This window comes from Mus caroli, unplaced genomic scaffold (assembly GCF_978045245.1).
Source record: "Mus caroli unplaced genomic scaffold, Mus_caroli_1 scaffold_17, whole genome shotgun sequence".
In the NCBI taxonomy this organism is placed as follows: Eukaryota; Metazoa; Chordata; class Mammalia; order Rodentia; family Muridae; genus Mus; species Mus caroli.
The window spans coordinates 94,083,213-94,101,487 of record NW_028227272.1 but is presented as its reverse complement, the minus strand read 5'-3'; the positions used below and the strand labels follow the sequence as shown (position 1 = coordinate 94,101,487).

The 18,275-nt window shown below is 42.2% G+C and overlaps 1 protein-coding gene across 2 annotated transcripts in view; it reads left to right on the top strand.

Moving 5' to 3' along the window:
* The window catches only part of Dscam (DS cell adhesion molecule), a 580,573-nt gene that overhangs the window by 111,102 nt on the left and 451,196 nt on the right, over positions 1-18,275 (top strand). For both annotated transcript variants that reach the window (XM_085832094.1, XM_021184771.3), the window contains exon 2: positions 9,055-9,372. In XM_085832094.1, the coding sequence (XP_085688220.1) occupies positions 9,055-9,372 (318 nt within the window). The remainder of the gene's footprint in view (positions 1-9,054; positions 9,373-18,275) is intronic.

Sequence of the window (18,275 nt, the reverse complement as noted above, 5' to 3'; positions counted from 1 at the left end):
CTCACAAGTTTGAGGCCAGTTTAGGCTGTATAGTGAGTTTGAGGTCAGCCTGGGATGCAGCTTGAGACCCTGTCTTAAGAATGCATAAGGAAATACACACACACACACACACATCTTTGTATATGAAAAATACTTTAAAAATTTAAACCTATATTTATTTATTTTATTGTGTGTGTATAATGTGCGTGCGTGTGTGTGTGTGTGTGTGTATGCATGTGTAGGTGTGCACACAAATATGTAATTAACATGTAGGTTTTCAATCTCTATCTGGGGTCAAATCCTCTGTCCAATGTCTTTCCCTCATCTTATTAAAAACTCCCTGTGTCTAAGGACCCATCTCAGGTCCCATCTCTTCTCATGCTCCTCTCTGTATTGGGACACACACCTAAGGATGGTTGCTCTTCTCTGATGTGGAAACTCTTTTTTGGAGTCTTGGATGACTATGCTAACCTGTTGTCCCAGGGCAGTGCTCTGAGCCTCACTGAGTAAAGCTGGTCTTCTTTCCTTTACCTCATATCCTCCTCTCTGCCTTGTATGACCTTTTTGTTAATGGCTCATCCTTGAGGCCAAGCATCCAAGCTGTCACCCTTGTATAATACAGACTTACTGCCCTCTGCCCTCTCATTTCTCCCAGGCTCTGTGCACTTGTGCTGGGGGAGATTATATCAGATTGTGATTATATTATAATTGTGTGATTGGACCATTCTCCTCTTAGCTGGCACAATAGCTTCCAGGCATCCTGCCTCAGCTTTCTCTCCTGTCTATGCCCTGTTTCCCATCTCAAACTCTGATCTGGGAAACTGTTTTGTTTCAGACTTGCAATGACGCTCTCAACTTCTGAAAATAGCTTTTTGAGACACAATTTGCTTGCCATAAATGAAGCAAGTTAGAGTATGTAATTCAGAGGTTTTGATTTATCCACAAATATGTAGCCTTTAACCGTCCATTTTGGAGCAGTTTTAATACCTCAGAGAGAAAACCTGCACCATTTAGCTGTAACTTCCTAGTCCCTTCAACCCCCCTCCAGTCCCGGGAAAACCACTGACCTACATTCTCTCTCTCTCTCTCTCTCTCTCTCTCTCTCTCTCTCTCTCTCTCTCTCTCTCTCTCTCTCTCTCTCTAGAATTTTCTCTCCTAGAAACTTCATGTGAATGGAATCACATGGTATGTGCTCCTCTGTGGCTTTCCAGTCTCAGCATACTACCATCCAGGGTCAGCCTCACTACAGCTTATGTTAGCAGTTCATTGCTTTTATTATTACAGAGTAGTATTCCATTTTATGTATAAACTGCACCTTACATGCCAGCCTTACGACTGATGAGCATGCTGAATGTGTCCTCATTGGTTGTTATAAACAACGCTGATTTGAAGATTCGTGTACAGCTTTGTGTGTGGGCATACATTTCCATTTCTCTGCAGAATGTGCCCACTGGTGTAACTCCCTATTTTCTAGAGAGTTGAGAATAAGCCAACTAGCTTTCTTCCTGGACTTTTTGCTATAGCCCATGGCATTGGTGACAATGAACTTGATTGTTAATGTCCCCAGATCCTAAACCAGTGCCAGATACTCAGCATATGTTAAATGAGTGTTATATGAAGGGGAAATACAAGCCCTATAGCAGGGCTTCTCCTGAGAGGACATAAAGAAACATCTCTTCACACAAGGCTGGAGAGCACCAACAGACTAAAGGGAGAGTTCTATGCAGGTCTAGCTTGGTGAAGCAGTAAGTGTTTTGGGGTCCCTTATAGAAGCATGGGTGACTCAGATGTAGCTGCAGCATGAAAGAATCCCACCCTCTCATCTCTTACTTACCTCATCTATCACTTCAGAGAGGGGAGGGGCAGGCCAACTAAGGATCTCATAGGACATTTCCTATGGATCTCCTGAGCCTTGTGACCTATCTTCTCCCTCCATGAAGGACTGTGAATAAATCCAGTCCTTTGAGGGTCTCCTGTAGGTCTTCACAGCTGCTCAGCTTCAAGATGTAGTCAGCATGCTCAGTCCAGAGGAACTACACGAACCCTATGTGGGCCAGCCATGTCCCACATTGCTGTCATGGGCACTGATCCTGTTTCATTTCTCTTGCTGTGACAAATGTGGCTGAAGAGTTCATTTTGCAATTTCAGGTTACAGTCCATCACTGTGGGAAGTCAAAGCAGGCACTGAGAGAACCATGTCCACAGTCAGATGCAAAGAGAAGCGTCTTCCCTCATGCGCTTGCTCTTTGTTTAAACTTAGCTGGCATCTTCATTCTTGCATAATGCAGGGCCCAGCCCATAAGAGAGTGCCACCAACTTTCAAGCTAGATCATCCCACCTCACATGATAATCTAGACAACCCCCACAGACATGCCTACTGGGCAGTGTGATCTAGGCAGTTCCTCATTGAGATTTTGCATGTGATTCTAGGTTTAATTAAAGTTGACTGCTCAGCACAGGGACCTTTGCAGTCCTTTCCTGACTGTGACACCCAGAATCTCAGTATGTTATATTTTCTGTTTGTAGTGCTTTATTTCATTACATAGAAAGCCTTCTCTACCATGCCTGTCTTGGGTTGCTTAGTTGTGCATGCCTCTGGGGCACTTGGCCGATAGACTTCTAACTTTTCTTAGGCCTCCAGGTTAAAGCATCCAGGGGAATGGCACTAAACATGTGTATTGTCAGGGCCTTACTGAAAGTCTGGAATACAGCTAGTGCTCAATGAATGTGCAGGAACAAATGATTTTTTATTACCTTTTGTATGAGTTCTTCCTCGCCCGTGTCACCTGACTACATCTACATTTTAAGGAAGCTGAACATGGATTTTTTTTTTCTCTTTGGTGTAGAACATTCTCTGTCACTGGCGCCTGTACCATATGTGGTAGCTGTAACATAGTGCCAAGTCTGCAACTGAGGGAAGACGTCTCTGGAGCCCAACCCTCTGGCTGCTTTCTATGGGTTCCCCAGGATCTCACACAAGCTCGTGCCAAACAGTCTGTTTAGCTTTCTGTTGGTTTTGACATATATAATTCACTTGGAGGCTGACTGAGTCCTGAGTAGTAAAAGTGTAGATGGCAGGGATACCAGGGGCTGGGATACTCTATGGCGTGAAATTTCATGATTCCAGTTTATACATGACCCCATAAACAGTAGACAGAATCATTCTGAACAGATCTGGACTTCCATTTGCTTGAGTCTGGAGAATATAGTCTCTGTTGGTGGTTAGTCTAGGCTCTGCCCCACAGTTACCTGGCAACAACCAGCTGTGCCTGACTCAGTATAAAAGGGGCTGCTTGCTACTCTCCTTTCTCTTTGTCCTCTTGCTCTTGCCCTCTCTCCCCTCATTCCCCTCCCTCTTCTCTCTCCATGTGCTCATGGCCTGCCTCTACTCCTCCTCTGTGTGTGTGTGTGTGTGTATGTGTGTGTGTGTATATCCCCCCCCCAGTAGCCTAAACACTGACTTTATAGACCACAGAGGCCTATAACTCACAGTGATTCACCAGCCTCTGCCCTCTATGAGCTGAGCCTAAAGGCATTCACAACCATGCTTATCTGCTTAGTTTAAAGCCCACTGGTGTGAGGTCAGAGAGGGATGAACAGCTTAAAAATGTAAGTGACCATGACTCTTCCGATGTCTCATCTCTTTGCCAAGATTAAAATTTTTTCACCTTTTTTGTACATTCATTAAAAAAAAAAAAACAGTTTGCAAGCTGGCTCTTGGAATGTGGCCTTCAACAACACGCTGTACATTTCATTGAGCAATATTTCTTATATGCATTTATAGTTTCAAAGATTTGGCTATTCTTGGCAATGCTACTTTCAGGATAAGGAAAGATAAATTCAGATATGACCAAGTTTTATTTAGTTCACATTACACACAATTGAGTTGGCAGAAGATTAATGTAGGGGAAAAAAAATCCCCGGAAATCTGGGTGGAATTAATTAGCCCTGAAGAATGACAGTTACCTCATTCCTAACAATATGTTTGGGGTAATGTCAGTTTCTTAGAAAGCTCAAATGTAAAATTACAGTGCTAGCATCCACGTTTTTATTTGAGTTGAAAACTGCAATGTTGAGCTACAGTCTCTGTTCTGATCTAAGCAGATCTTTCAGCTAGTGATGATTTTCATATTCTGATTTGGGAAGCTTTGCTGGAAACTTCCTCTCCCTGCCGAGCCCGAGCCCTCGAAGGATCTCACTTTCAAACAATGTGTTTTTCCTCTATGCTGTTCTCAAGAATGGCAGCTATCCTTTCCCCCAACTTAGCTGTCTCTAGCTGTGCTCAGACCCAGGGTCACCAAGAGAAGTAGCATGTCCCCTGTTAGATGTCTGGAGAAGCCCAAACCTCATGCACAAACACAGCCTAAGAATGGGTTTCATTAAAGGGAATCATAGAAAGGAATCAACCGTGTTATTATAGGGACCTTGAGAGACATGGAAGGAGTTGGGGCTGCATGGAATGATGTTTGCATGGTTTGTTGTGTGTCCTGGAAGGGCTGAGTGAACAGAATGTAAGAGAAAGATGACTTCCATCTCTCCCAGTCTTGCTCTCCATTACTAGGACAGAGTGCTGGTGCACAGTGTTGAAATGACTGGCCATACAATCATCTATTTGCCTATGAGATAGTGCTCGCAGCTGAGAGCAAGTCTCACTGTCTCACTTGCCCATCACCCCAGGCCACCCATGAAACGTCTAACAGTATGGCTGGATGAAACTCCTGCTCAAAGCTGATGCCAGCCTGCATCTCCTCCAATACACCTTTTTTAAAAAAAAGTATATATGCTTATGCAGGCAGGTACATGTGGTAGGTGAATGTGCATGCATGTAGGTGTGTATGTGTCCAGTTCAGAGGATAGATTTTTGGAATCATTTCTCTGTCATCCCGTTGTCACCACAAGATCTCTCTTGTGTCTGCCATGGTTTGTACTCCAGATTTGCTGGCCTATGGCCTTCTAGATGATTGTATTGTCTTCACCTCCTACGTTGCTATGGAAGTACTGGGATCACAGATGCCCACCACCACATCTGGGACAAAAATCATGATATCCAGCTCACATGAGCAAGCCCTTTTACCCACTGAGAAATTTTGCTAGTCCCTACATTAACTGTTTTGAGCCAAGGTTACTCACTACCCTGGTACTTGCCACTCTATCTCTGGGATTGCCAACCTGTGATACCACAAGTGGCCTTTTAAGCCTGGGTTCTGAGTATCAAACTCAGGTAGGTCCTTATAATTCTAAGGCAAGCACTTTACCAAAGGAACAAACCCAGCTCTAACCAATTATAGTTGCTGAATCCAGGGTGAATGAGGTCATGAAGCATGCAGTCATGTATGTTAACAAGGAAGAAAGTCGTTCTTTCTGTCTCTTTGGTAATGTTAAGGCTTTCCCAGACAGAAGGCTACAGCTCATGTGGGTACCAATAAGAAGATTCTTCAATATCTCAGTGCCCCGGAGAAGTCTGTTACTAACCAACAGGCATCTGCCAGTCTGTATGGCCTCATGGTCAACATAATATTAGCTCTCCTGAACTCTGGGTCTGTACGCTTATAGGCCATCTGCCATTGGCCTCAAGGAAGTGTTACAGAAGGGGTATATGATACTGTTCACCACCAGGAGTTTTGAAATGCACAGATGGATGGCATATTCTGATGTGTCTCCTCTAGGCAGTATAGGCCTTGTGAGAGCAAACATCCATCCCTCTCCATGGTGAAGGGCTGAGGGTTGCCTTAAGGCTCTGGATGTCTCTCCTTCTCAGCATCCACACATAGTCCGTTCTCTAATAGTGAATGGAGATTCCAGTGTATTTAAAAGAGGCATAATTTTGTGAAACATAAGTTCCATAAGAAATATTCCAAAAGATGGACAGATTACAAACAGTCATTTGTATTAAATTAATATAAGGTGAAACTGTGGAGACATGGTGAACAAGTAGCATTTGCCAGACATTTTCAGAATGCTAAGTATTAGAGTCTGTTAAATTACATCACTTCATCAGTTACCTATTTCATTTGCTATGAGAAATAACCAACAAAGGCAACTTGAGAATGGAAAGGTTTATTCTGCCTCAGTTTGAGGCTATAGTCCATCATATTGGGCATGACAGAGGGGCAGAAGTGTGAGGAAGCTGACCACACTGTGTCCACAGTCAAGTAACAGAAAAAGATGATGATTCTCTGCTTGCTTTTGTCCTTTTGATTTAGTCCAGGACCCCAGCCCATAACAACCCCAGTTACATTCAGGGTGGGTCTTCCCACCTCTGCCAGAGCTCTCTGCAAGCACCCTCACAGTCATGCCCAGAGGTGTGCCCCCTGGAAATTCCATGTCCAATCGAGGGAACAATGACTAATCATACTTATTTTGCTTATAGACTTTTACAAAATAGAAACAGTCATAAAATATAGTCTCGTATAAACCGGTGATGGAGATACATTCTGAGAAACACCCCACAATACATTATAAGAACACATTTTCTGATGGTGATGTCAATGGTTTGAGGTGACCTCTTGATATGATCGAGAAATATGACAAACAAGATTGTCTTAGGACTCTGTTGCTGTAAAGAAAAGATCTGACCAAGGCAACTCTCATAAAAACGTAACTGGGGGGGGGCTGTTTGTAGATCCAGATAATCTGTTCATTATTATTATTATGGTGAAGACAATAGTGGCAGTCAGATAAGCATGACACTGGAGAAGTAGCTGAGAGCTCTATGTCCTGATCCACAGGCAGAGGGGGAGGGGAGGGGGGAGGGATTTGGTCAGGTCCAGGGAGGGGGAGGAGATGGGGCATGGGGAGGGAGGGAGAGCCAGAGAGAGTGAGAGAGAGAGCGAGGAGAAAGCCAGAGCACCTGGTATAGGCTTTTGAAACCTCAAAGCCTATGCCAGTGACACACCTATTCTAATAAAGCCACACCCCCTAATCCACCCCAATGCAGTCTGGGAATTAAGCATGCAATTATGTGAAACTATGAGTCTAGTTTCCTCCAAAGCACCATACCCTGCCCCACCACCCCCTCCCCCGCCACAGGCTTGTCGTTGTATCATAATGCAAAATGAATTTAGTCCAACTGAAGAAAAGTCCGCAGGCTCTTTGAGTCTCAACACTATTTAAACATCTAAAGCCTCTTCTGAGACACAAGGCAGTCTCTTAGCTGTAACCCTCTATAAAATTAAAACCAAAGAGCAGATCACATACTTCTAACATACAGTGGCACAGAATATATATTACTATCCAGAAGGAAGGGAGAAGGGCAGAGTGAGGAAATACCAAAGCAAGACTGGAACCCAATGGAGAAAACTCCATACTCTGCCTCTGCACGTCTGACGTCCACACGCTCTTCAGCTCTCCTCTCTCCTGACTGCAGCACGCTCCTGCCTCTCTCTTGGACTGGTTCCATGCTTGCTCTACAGCTTTCCTTAGCAGACTCCCCATAGCGCTAGCATCTTTAACTCTCCAACACAACCCAGACTTCCCCTTCACAGCTTCAAGGAATTGGTCTTTCTAGACCTCCATGAAGGGGCAACCCTGCCACATGCCTGACTTCAGGGCTCTTCTTAACTGCAGAGACTCTACAACTCCTTTCTGTGTCCTTCTTGACTTTGAACCCAGAACCACTCGGTTAAAGCTGCCCAGCTCTGTTTGCTGGGGTTGGACTGTCACCCCTCCTCAGATTATATTTGCATCATTTTCTTTTGTTGATGGTTTCCTTCATTGCTTAAACTACCCTTTGATTCCTTTTCGAAGTTAGAAGCTTGGCTGGGTGGGGTCTCGGCCTGATTCCCTTTATCCTATTTAGCATCAAGCTTTTCCTTTAAACTCTTTATCTCCATGGACACAGGACTTGGCTTCAATATTACATATTCCAGTGCTCTTTCTCTCTTCAAACTATACATTTTATATTTCTCTTTGCCCTGCTTGCTCCTTTTCACTGTAGATCTGCATAAGATAATAACCATATGATAGTCAATAGGAGGATGAGGAGTGGCCTAATGTTATCTGTATCCCGAGCTACTTACTGTAAGCCTCTTGTCTCTTTTTGAGGTACATGGCAGCTTGTGCATCCACTCTTAGAAGGATGTCTGAGCAAACCTGTTCACTGTAATTATGCATATTTATATTTTGGGCTCTGGGAGTTGAGTTTCATTGTTTTGCATAGACTATGACATGGAGTAAAACACAGGAACTCACTAAGTGGGCTAAGAAACTGGATGTGTATGGACAGGTCTGCAGATGTTTGATTCGTGGGCATTAAAACAGAAATGATTTAAATCGAAAGTTGAGGAAAACAGTTCTGAAAGCCATGTCCTGTCACATAGTACCACAATGGCATGCTTGTGGTTGCTATAGAGAAGCATTGTGACTTAACATGGTGTAAGTACGTAGACAAGGCACTTGGATAGATAGCCTGCAAGGACAGGCTTCCATGTCAAAGCAGAGACTGTAGGGTGAAGGTGTGGGTCGATGCCTTGTCAGAGTTCTTTTTAAAAAGACAAATGTCCAACAAAACGAACATCACTGCTACGACATTTCCTTGTCTGGTAATATGCTTTATCCGCCATCTTTAGTTTTTCCATGTTAAAATTGTGGTGTATTTCATTCACAGATGGGTCTCAATGTGGCTGGGAAATGGAACTTTCAATCCCTGGCCTAGCTGTGGGACTTCACACCCTGCTTCTTGTTATGGAGGACCCATTGGTAGTTGGACCATGTGTCCCAGAAAAGAGTGAGAACAGCCAGGCCTTGGTCTCTAGGAGATTTGGGCTTTAGTGAGGAGAAGGAGAGGATTCCATGCATCTAAATTTAATACAAAGTCCAACTTTGGTCACCAGAGAGAGAGAGAGAGAGAGAGAGAGAGAGAGAGTCACAGAGCATGCACTGAGCCCCTTAAGTCTCCTAGAGATTGTGGGCTGCATACAAAGTATGAACCCAGCATCACTCCTTTTGCCCAGACCCAGACTCTCTGTAGTGTTTTAAGCAATGCTAAGCCATCCAGTCCTATGGGAGTTCCCCGTTGTCTCTCAGAATACCTCTGAGAGGCCGGGCTAACTGACCGGTCTGTGTTGTCTCTTGCAGTTTTCAGTGAAGAGCCCCACTCCAGCCTCTACTTTGTCAATGCATCGCTGCAAGAGGTAGTGTTTGCAAGCACATCGGGGACACTGGTGCCCTGCCCGGCTGCAGGCATCCCTCCTGTGACTCTCAGATGGTACCTAGCAACGGGCGAGGAGATCTACGATGTCCCCGGGATCCGCCACGTCCATCCCAATGGCACTCTCCAAATTTTCCCCTTTCCTCCTTCAAGCTTCAGCACCTTAATCCATGATAATACTTACTATTGCACAGCTGAAAACCCTTCAGGGAAAATTAGAAGTCAGGATGTCCACATCAAGGCTGGTAAGTACCCCTCTTTCTTGGGCCTTCTTGGATGGGAGGAGAATGATCAGGATGGATGAGGATGTGGGGGAACCTCATCAGCTCACGGGGACACTTCTGATGCTGATGGTTATAGTGTTCCTACACTAGGTTTTAGTGTCCTTGGGTGCTGGATCTAACTTTAAGAAATCATGTTTTGTGTGTTGGGGAAAAGACTCTATATAGGAGGGCCTGTCTACTATGTAAGCATCAGTATGTAAGTTTGTATGCTACCCTCAACATACAAATAAGAAATCCAGATGTGGCCACATCATCAAAACCCTAACACTATTAAGGTTGTTTCATGGCTGTCAGCCTAGCTCTGGGTTCGCAGAGAGGTCCTGTCTCGTGGGGATGAGGGGAGGATGATGTTATCCACTGGCCCTTTGCCATATGTATGTGCATATATGTGCATGTGTCCAAATACCACACTCATATGCTCACATGGATCTAATAGTTATCCAGGCCCATGGCAACTGTATTGTATTCACTCATTATGCTACTTTGGCTCATGTTTTTATACCTGTGTATTCGTCCACCCATTTCTCTGCTTGTCTGTTCCTTACCCAACCTTAAGGGAGGGGAAATGGAGAAAAATGGAGGTCATGATTTGAGTGGGAAGGAAAACAAACATGGCGTATATGGTGCTGTAATGGAAAGTCGTTGATCCAGTAGCTTCACTTCCCATTGACATAAAAAGGCTGTGCCCACATTCCTGATGGCATTGTGCACAGCTGAAGTGTTTTCTTTTAATGACACATTGTATCTTTTTAAAAAATCATCATTGCTACAAAGTCTGCTCCCAGATCCTGCCTGAAATATATAGACCTGAGGGGCTTCTGCATAGGGCATACTATGTACGTCTTTGGATGGTGTCAACAAAGTCCTGAAATGCAAGCTCCCAGCTAAGAAAACCCTGTTATCAAACAGAATAGGGGTATTTTTAAGTCTTGCTCTAAAATGCTTGGTGAGGGTCACAGCACAGAGAATGACAAGGTTTGACTGTGGTGAGTGTCTTGGCTAATGTTGGAAATTTAAGTATCATTTGTATGGTGAGTGAGGAGGTCTGCTGGGAGATGCCAGGGCAGGAGCTAAGTATGTGATATTTTTGAGACTCTGTGTATGATCACTTTGATATAAGCAACCATATATTCAACAGTGACTCATATTACCTGCTCCTTCAGTTCCAACGCCTGTAAAGAATGTACTTAGGAAAAGCAGAAGGTTGGCTTTAACCAAGAACTGGGAGCATGCAATATGTCAAATCCTAAAGTAAAGCAAATGAAGTTTGGGTAGGGACCCCATAGCCTGACAGGTGGAGACACCCTGCATGCCTTTGACAGCTGAGCATCTTAGCAAGCTGCTAAGAACATTTTATTATGGTCTACAAAACACAACTAAAGGAAGACCTCGTATTTCAGACTGGACCCATGATTTCTGACTTGGTTTTTCCATCAGGCCAACTGGTTCAATGCTGAACACTCAGTTGTTTTGTGTGGTTTTGGTGCTGTGGGTAAGAGTGGTCCATGTACCTATGCCTGAACATTGACATTGGGTATCTTCCTCAGACTCCTTCAACCTTATCCTTTAAGATAGGGTCACTCAATGAATGAGCCTTAAGCTCACTGATTTGTATAGGCTAGCTGGTTAGTGAGCTCCAGGTACCTGCCTGCCACTGTTCCCCTGACCCTCGGCCATGGGATTGCAAGGATGTGCTACCACACCCAGGTTTTATACAGGGCCTAAGGATCCCAACACAGAGCTTTATCCTCATGCAGCAAGCACTTTACCCACTGAGCTATCACCCTTGCCCCTCACTTCAGTTTCCTCTAACTTTGTCACAGAACCAACCGCTTACTTCGGATACTGAAGCTCTGAAGGGACTGATGTAGTACCAGTGTGGCTGGGGTCCCTTTGGTATAGCTTCATAGCTTGGATGCTGTTGGTGCACTAGGAACTGGCACAATGTCTTTGTTAGTCTGAGCTTGAAACTTGGACACCCATGTCCCCCCAAGGTCTTTCCTTACTTAATCTTGCTTTCTGTTATGAACACATTATGTTTGCATTGATCCTTTATTTCCGTTCATTTAATTACTCTTCAGTACTAGGGGTTGAACACAGGCGTCCTCACAGGCTGAGCCTATGCCTGGCAACCGAGCAACTCTCATACCACTTACCGTAATCTTTAGGTTATTTATTGAAAGCTTTCGAATGCTGCTCCTGGTGCATATAAAGACAGAGTCATGTAATCCTCCAAGGGCAGGTGAGGAGCACAGTGCCACTTCAGAGAGTGAGGCTGAACGGATCTGAAGGGATTCTCTTTCATGGGGTCTCCTATGTCACCCAACAGAATTGTCCCTCTAGGCTGCTGTTGGGATTATTCTGGAATGATCCAGTGCACCCTCACTTTTCTTTTTCACAGCATGGAATTCACATTCTCGTCAATGCTCTGCAGTTTGTTTTAGTTTTAAATTTATCCTTTGGAAATATAATACATGTGTATAATGTATTGGGAGATTTTTGCCCCTACCCCATTTTTCCTCCAGTTCCTCCTGTATCCACCCAAACATCCTCTTTTATATATACATATACATATATATCATATACATAGATATACATCATATATATGTATGTGATACACACACACACACACACACACATACATATATCCCACTGAGTCCAATTAGTGTTGCCCATATATACATGGGTAAAGGGCCATCCTCTGGACCACAGTCAACTTATCACACAGCACTCTTGGGGAAAACCTACTCTCCCTCCTTGAGTAATTATCAGCTGCCAATATCTCCTCAGTCTTAGAGGGGGAAGTGGGTTGTGATATGCTCCCTTTCCATGCTCAAATGTTGGATGTCTTCATCATGTACAGGTCTTATATAGGCAACCACAGCTACTCTGCCTCCAAGAATGTAACAGACCTGTCCTGTTTTACCCTGATTCTCTCTAACCTCTGGTTCTTACTGTCTTTGTATGACATTGACTCAGGCTTAGATGCCTGAAAGTGGAGGTGTTTCCACTTACTATGCCTCATTAACTTAAAATATTAATTCTAACATAAAACACTTCCTTGTCCAAAGGCTGGGTACACATGGGCCTCTGTCATGTTACTGTCCCTTGCCTGCCTCTGTGTGCCAGTTTGCAAACAGCAGTGAGTTGTTGGAGCTCAGGAAGGGTAAACATGTCCAGCAATGCTTCCCCAGAGCAAACTGGAACTAATGACATCAACTTATGGCCCAGATGGAGTAGCAGGGGTCATTTATCTGAACCAATAACAAAACAAATGGGAAACATTTGGAAAGGTACAAACACACAAACCTGCAGCTCCCAGGACTGGGCCCTGGATGAGCAAGAACCAGCCAGTCTGTGATTTGCCTTTGTGCTGTCTCCTATTTCCTGATGGAAGACACAGAAATCTACATTCGTGTGTGTGTGTGTGTGTGTGTGTGTGTGTGCATAGCAGTTTCATTCATAGGTGTGCAAGCATGAGCTGCAGAGAGAGCCATCAAAGTGGACAGATAATGATGAAGAGTCCCTTCTATATTAATGGTTAGCAGAGCTCTTCTGAGGCCTGTCTTCTCAACCAGAGTCAATCCTGACCTCCCACATTTATCATCCCAGTGCCCACTTTCAGCAGGAACCCTGATAAGCCATTCCTTGGTAGCTTCTCAAGTTCCTGACCACTGCTTCTCTTGCTGCACTTAATGCATACATTTTTGGGTGTGCTTTTAGCAAGAATGGTGCTTTGCCAGTTTAGAAACAATTTACCTATCTTTGATGTCTCTTTGTACTAATTTTATATCATTGAGAGTGTAATTGAGTATTCAAGCACAGAGGATACTGAGGTCTTGTGTAGTGTGCAGAAAGGAAATATCTGACAGCATTAAAACAGCATAAAGTCAGGAAAATCTAATAACACAATTCTTTTACAAAGCATGTCATGGCATAATACCACCCTTCTGGGGATGATGATGAGCTAAAGATATATACTATTAAATCTGAAGCAATATTAAAATATCTAACCAAAGGGTAATAGTGAAAAAGTCAACCAAGAAGGGAAATAGTACTCATTAAAAAAAAATCTTAAACTTGCTACTGGAGAGGCAGCTCAGGAGTTGAGAGCACTGGATGCTCTTGCAGAGGACTTGGGTTCTATTCTCAGCACCCAATAGCATCTCACTATCAACTGTAACCTCAGTTCCAGGGGATCTGATATCCTCTTCTGAATTATGTAATCACTGTACACACATGGTACATAGATATAAGTGCTTGCAAAACACACATACATAGAAAAAGAAATCTATAACAATAATAATTCCAAACAAAGAAGAAAATAAAATAATCAGCAGAGATCAGAGATAATGAAGGAATAAAAGAGCAACACTAAGAAATTAAATGTAAGGATATTGAGTGCTGGCATCACATATAAACATTCAAGTCATGCTAGTCATAAGGCAGAGATTGCAAGACTGGATTTGGCATGGTAAAATTCTTTCGAAACATAAATACATAAAGAATTAGTTAATTTCGTGTCTGTTGCTTAACTAAGTACCTGAAGCCACAGGCTTTTTTTTTTTTTTTTTTTTTTTCTCAAAGAAGTTTATTTAGCTCACGTTTTTTAGGGCAGCTATTCCTGATGAGAACCTCTTAATCTGGTCACAACATGGCAGACAATGAAAAAGGAGTTACTACAGGGACTCACAAGAAGCTTAAGTTTCAGGACCATGTTTATTCTTCTCATAGAAACTTGGTCTCATGGGAACTAACTGGTATCCTATAAGAAGTACATTAATTCCTTCCAGAGGCTGCACTCTTGGAAACTCAGTCATCTCCCACTATATTAAGCTCCCAACATTTGTTTTCACCATCACATTAGAGGGAAGAAGCTTCCAAAACATGGACCTTTAGTGGGCACACGCCTGTCATGTCCTAGTCACAAAAAAAAAAAAAAAAAAAAAATAGGTTCAAGATAAAAAGATGGGGAAATACCATGGTCATCTAGACAAATCAGGGTAAACCACTGCCAGAAAGATGGAGTGGATTTACCTTCCATTAGCAGGAAGATATGTTTTATGTCCAAGAATAATACACAGCTAAAGAAGTCATTTCATAAGGAAAAGATATAAGTTAAGATGGTATGATTCTTGTAAATTTTATGCACAAGACAAGACATCAAAGCACATAGTATGAAGGCTGGTGTAGCATCAGTGAGAAGAAGTGAGTCAGAATTACAGCTGAAGAACTCAATGCCCATCATCTGTTCATAATTAATAGATGCAGAAACAGAACAAATAGGAATAAAGAGCCCTTGAATGAGATCACCAATCAACTCAGTCAGCTCATACTTGAATAAGAGTTGTCTATCTTCTGAGACACACAGATATTTGCTATATCATACAACACGTTTTGGGCAGTAAAACAAGTTTCAGATGACCCTTAAGTCACTTGATACATGCTATTTGATTGCAGTAGAATTAAATTAGAAAATAATAACAAAATCTCTGTGAAATGGCCAAATATTTGGGTACAAAATACACTTCTAAATGATATATGTCTTAGGGCTAGAGAGAAAAGATCAGGGGTCAAGAGCTCTTCTCAGTCTTTAAGAGAACTGGAGTTTGGTTTCCAGAAAATGTCATATGATTAATAACTACCTGTACTTCCCACTGCAGAGGATCCAACAGCTTCTTCAAGTCTCTGCGGGTACCCATATGTGAGTTCCTAGATACATACAAGCACATAACTAATAATAGCAACAATCTGTATTTCAAAAAAACATAGAAGAAAAATTAGAAGTCTTCAGAGATAATATAATTTTGGATCAATCCAAGGGCCACAAGAAAGGTAGAAAAAAATGTGTGGGGCATGGAGGAGGGGTTTGAGTGCTGTGGAATGCTGCTTTGTAGCACTGCTGAAATCTCAGCAGCTGTGGTTACCTGCATCTGACCTGGACAAGAATCATGTATTTGAAAGAGAAGGGACTCACAAGTCCCATCCCCTTTCTGAGAATCTATTGGCAGTTAACAATTGCTGGGGAGGGAGAGCCATTTTCTTTAGTATTAAATCCACAGCTAAGAGGCTCACATTTCTGTAATAGCATCTCATGCTCCTATAAGCAACCCTAATGAGGCTCACTGGATCATCAAAGAAATAAAATATCCATGAATGTGAAAGGGAGATGAGATACACTGCGAAGAGGACCCAAAAGGGTAACAGGGTGAATATACTCAAATGCATTATGCACATGTATGAAAATGCTGCAAGGAAACCCATTCTTATGCATAATTAATATATGTTAATACAAGTGTAAAAAAAATAATGAAGGAATCTTACCAAAGCAGTACACAGGCAGAATGGAATGCATAGCTCTAAACACCTGTAACATTACATGTAAAGAGAGGTTTCAAATTATGGCCTCATTTTCTACCTAAATATAAAGAGGAAATTAAAAATATTTCAGAAATAAAACAAAGATCATAGTAGAAGCAAAGATAAGATGGTCCAGAAAGCATTAGAGGACAGCATGAAATTAGAAGTGGGTTCTTTCAAGGGGTTGATAAAATGTATACACTGCTGTTCAGATAGAAGAAGCAAAGAAGAGAGGACTTGGTGCCAATACCAAGAATGAAAGGGATAACTGCTCTACACTAGGAAGGACTTTCACACATGTTTTAGAAGTGTTAGAATAATAATAATTGAATATTAAATATATACATATATAAATTCAGTAATAATGAAATGAAAAATCTGTCCGAAGACTCAAAATCTCAAAACTCCCTCAAGAGTTAAAGATTTGAATTTGTGAACAAAAATTTTCTATGATAAAAATCTATGGATCATATGGATTCACTCTGACTTCTAATAAACATTTAAGTAATAAAAACTCTAAGGTGAATATTCCAGGAAATTGAGCAAGAATTAATATTTCCTCAAGTCATTTTAGACTAACATTACTCTGATCCTAATCATGGCACAGGTATTATAAGAAAAGAAAACTATAAATGTCTCTCTCAAGTGTTGATATAAAATTTCTCAAACCTTTGGCAAACTGAATTGAATAACAAGTAAGAAAAATACACTATCCCCACATAAGGAGTTTCTCCAGCAGGCAAGAATGGCTTCAGACTTGAAAGCTGATCAGTGAATTCACTCTATTGACATATCAAAAGTAAAAGCAATGAAATCATTTCAAGTGGTGCAGAAAATTATTAACAAGTCCCACATTTCATGATTATGGAACAGAAATCCCAGAAGAGTTGGAGTTAGAGAGAATTTTTTTTTCATCCTAACAGAATAAAAAATTCAGGCCTACTTAACACCAGAAATGAAGGCCAAAGAGTAAATGCTTTCCCATGAGTCAGGAGCAATACCAGATTCTACTCTGTTTCAACTTCATTAGAAGTTGTAGCCGGGCGTGGTGGCGCACGCCTTTAATCCCAGCACTCGGGAGGCAGAGGCAGGCGGATTTCTGAGTTCGAGGCCAGCCTGGTCTACTACACAGAGAAACCCTGTCTCGAAAAACCAAAAAAAAAAAAAAAAAAAAAAGTTGTAGCCAGGACTGTGCGACAATGTTGCAGAGATAGAAATTTAAGATGGAGACCTAGCTCTGTGAACAAAGAGCTTACTATGCAATTCTGAGGACAGGTGTTGGGATCCCCACTACACACCCACATGGAGGGTGTGGTGGCCACCTGTTATTCTACTGGGGACATGAAGTGGGATCTCTCCCTCTGTTAAGAAGATAGAAGTTGATTGAGAAAGACTCCATATTTCAGCTTCAGGCCTCCACATGCCTGTGCACATACATGAATATACACCAAACATCCAAATACAATACACCTTTCTTTACCCCTCAAAATTTAAAAAATACTCATATTTTTGATAATATAATTATGAATGTAAAAATTCTGATGTGATCTATTTACAAAAACTACTGGGGCTAATAAGTGGATCTGTTAAAAACAGTTTTTAACTCAACATTCACATATACTCATGAATACATACACACTCACAAGTACACACACACTCACACACACTTATGAATACACACACACACTCATGAATACACACACTCATACACACACATTCATCAGACAATGCAAAAGTTCTATTTACACTGGAGAGATGGCTAAGAGGTTAAGAGCATTGGTTAGTCTTCCAGAGGATCCAGGTTCAATTCTCTGCACACGTGCACCTCACAAGTGTCTGTACTCCAGTTTCAGGAGACCTGACATCTTCACACAGACATATATGCAAGCAAAACACCAATGCACATAAAAGGACTATTTACAATAGAGTTACAGCCAATAAATACTTAAGAATAAATCTCACACTAAAAGAGACAGAAATCAAAGGAGAAATAAGTTTTCCATGAGTGGAGTTTCATTGTTAAGAGGGAAAAAATGGGGAACAGAACTAAACAGAGAATTCTCAACTGAGCAAACTCGAATGGCCGAGAAGCACCTAAAGAGATGTTCAACATCCTTAGTCATCAGGGAAATGCAAATCAAAACAACCCAGAGATTCCACCTCACACCAGTCAGAATGACTAAGATCAAAAACTCAGGTGACAGCAGATGCTGGTGAGGATGTGGAGAAAGAGGAACACTCCTCCATTGCTGGTGGGATTGCAAACTGGTACAAACACTCTGGAAATCAGTCTGGTGGTTCCTCAGAAAATTGGACATAGTACTACCCGAGGACCCAGCTATACCACCTCTGGGCATATACCCAGAAGATTCTCCAACATGTAACAAGGTCACATGCTCTACTGTGTTCATAGCAGCCATATTTATAATAGCCAGAAGCTAGAAACAACCCAGATGCCTCTCAACAGAGGAATGGATACAGAAATTGTGGTACATTTACACAAT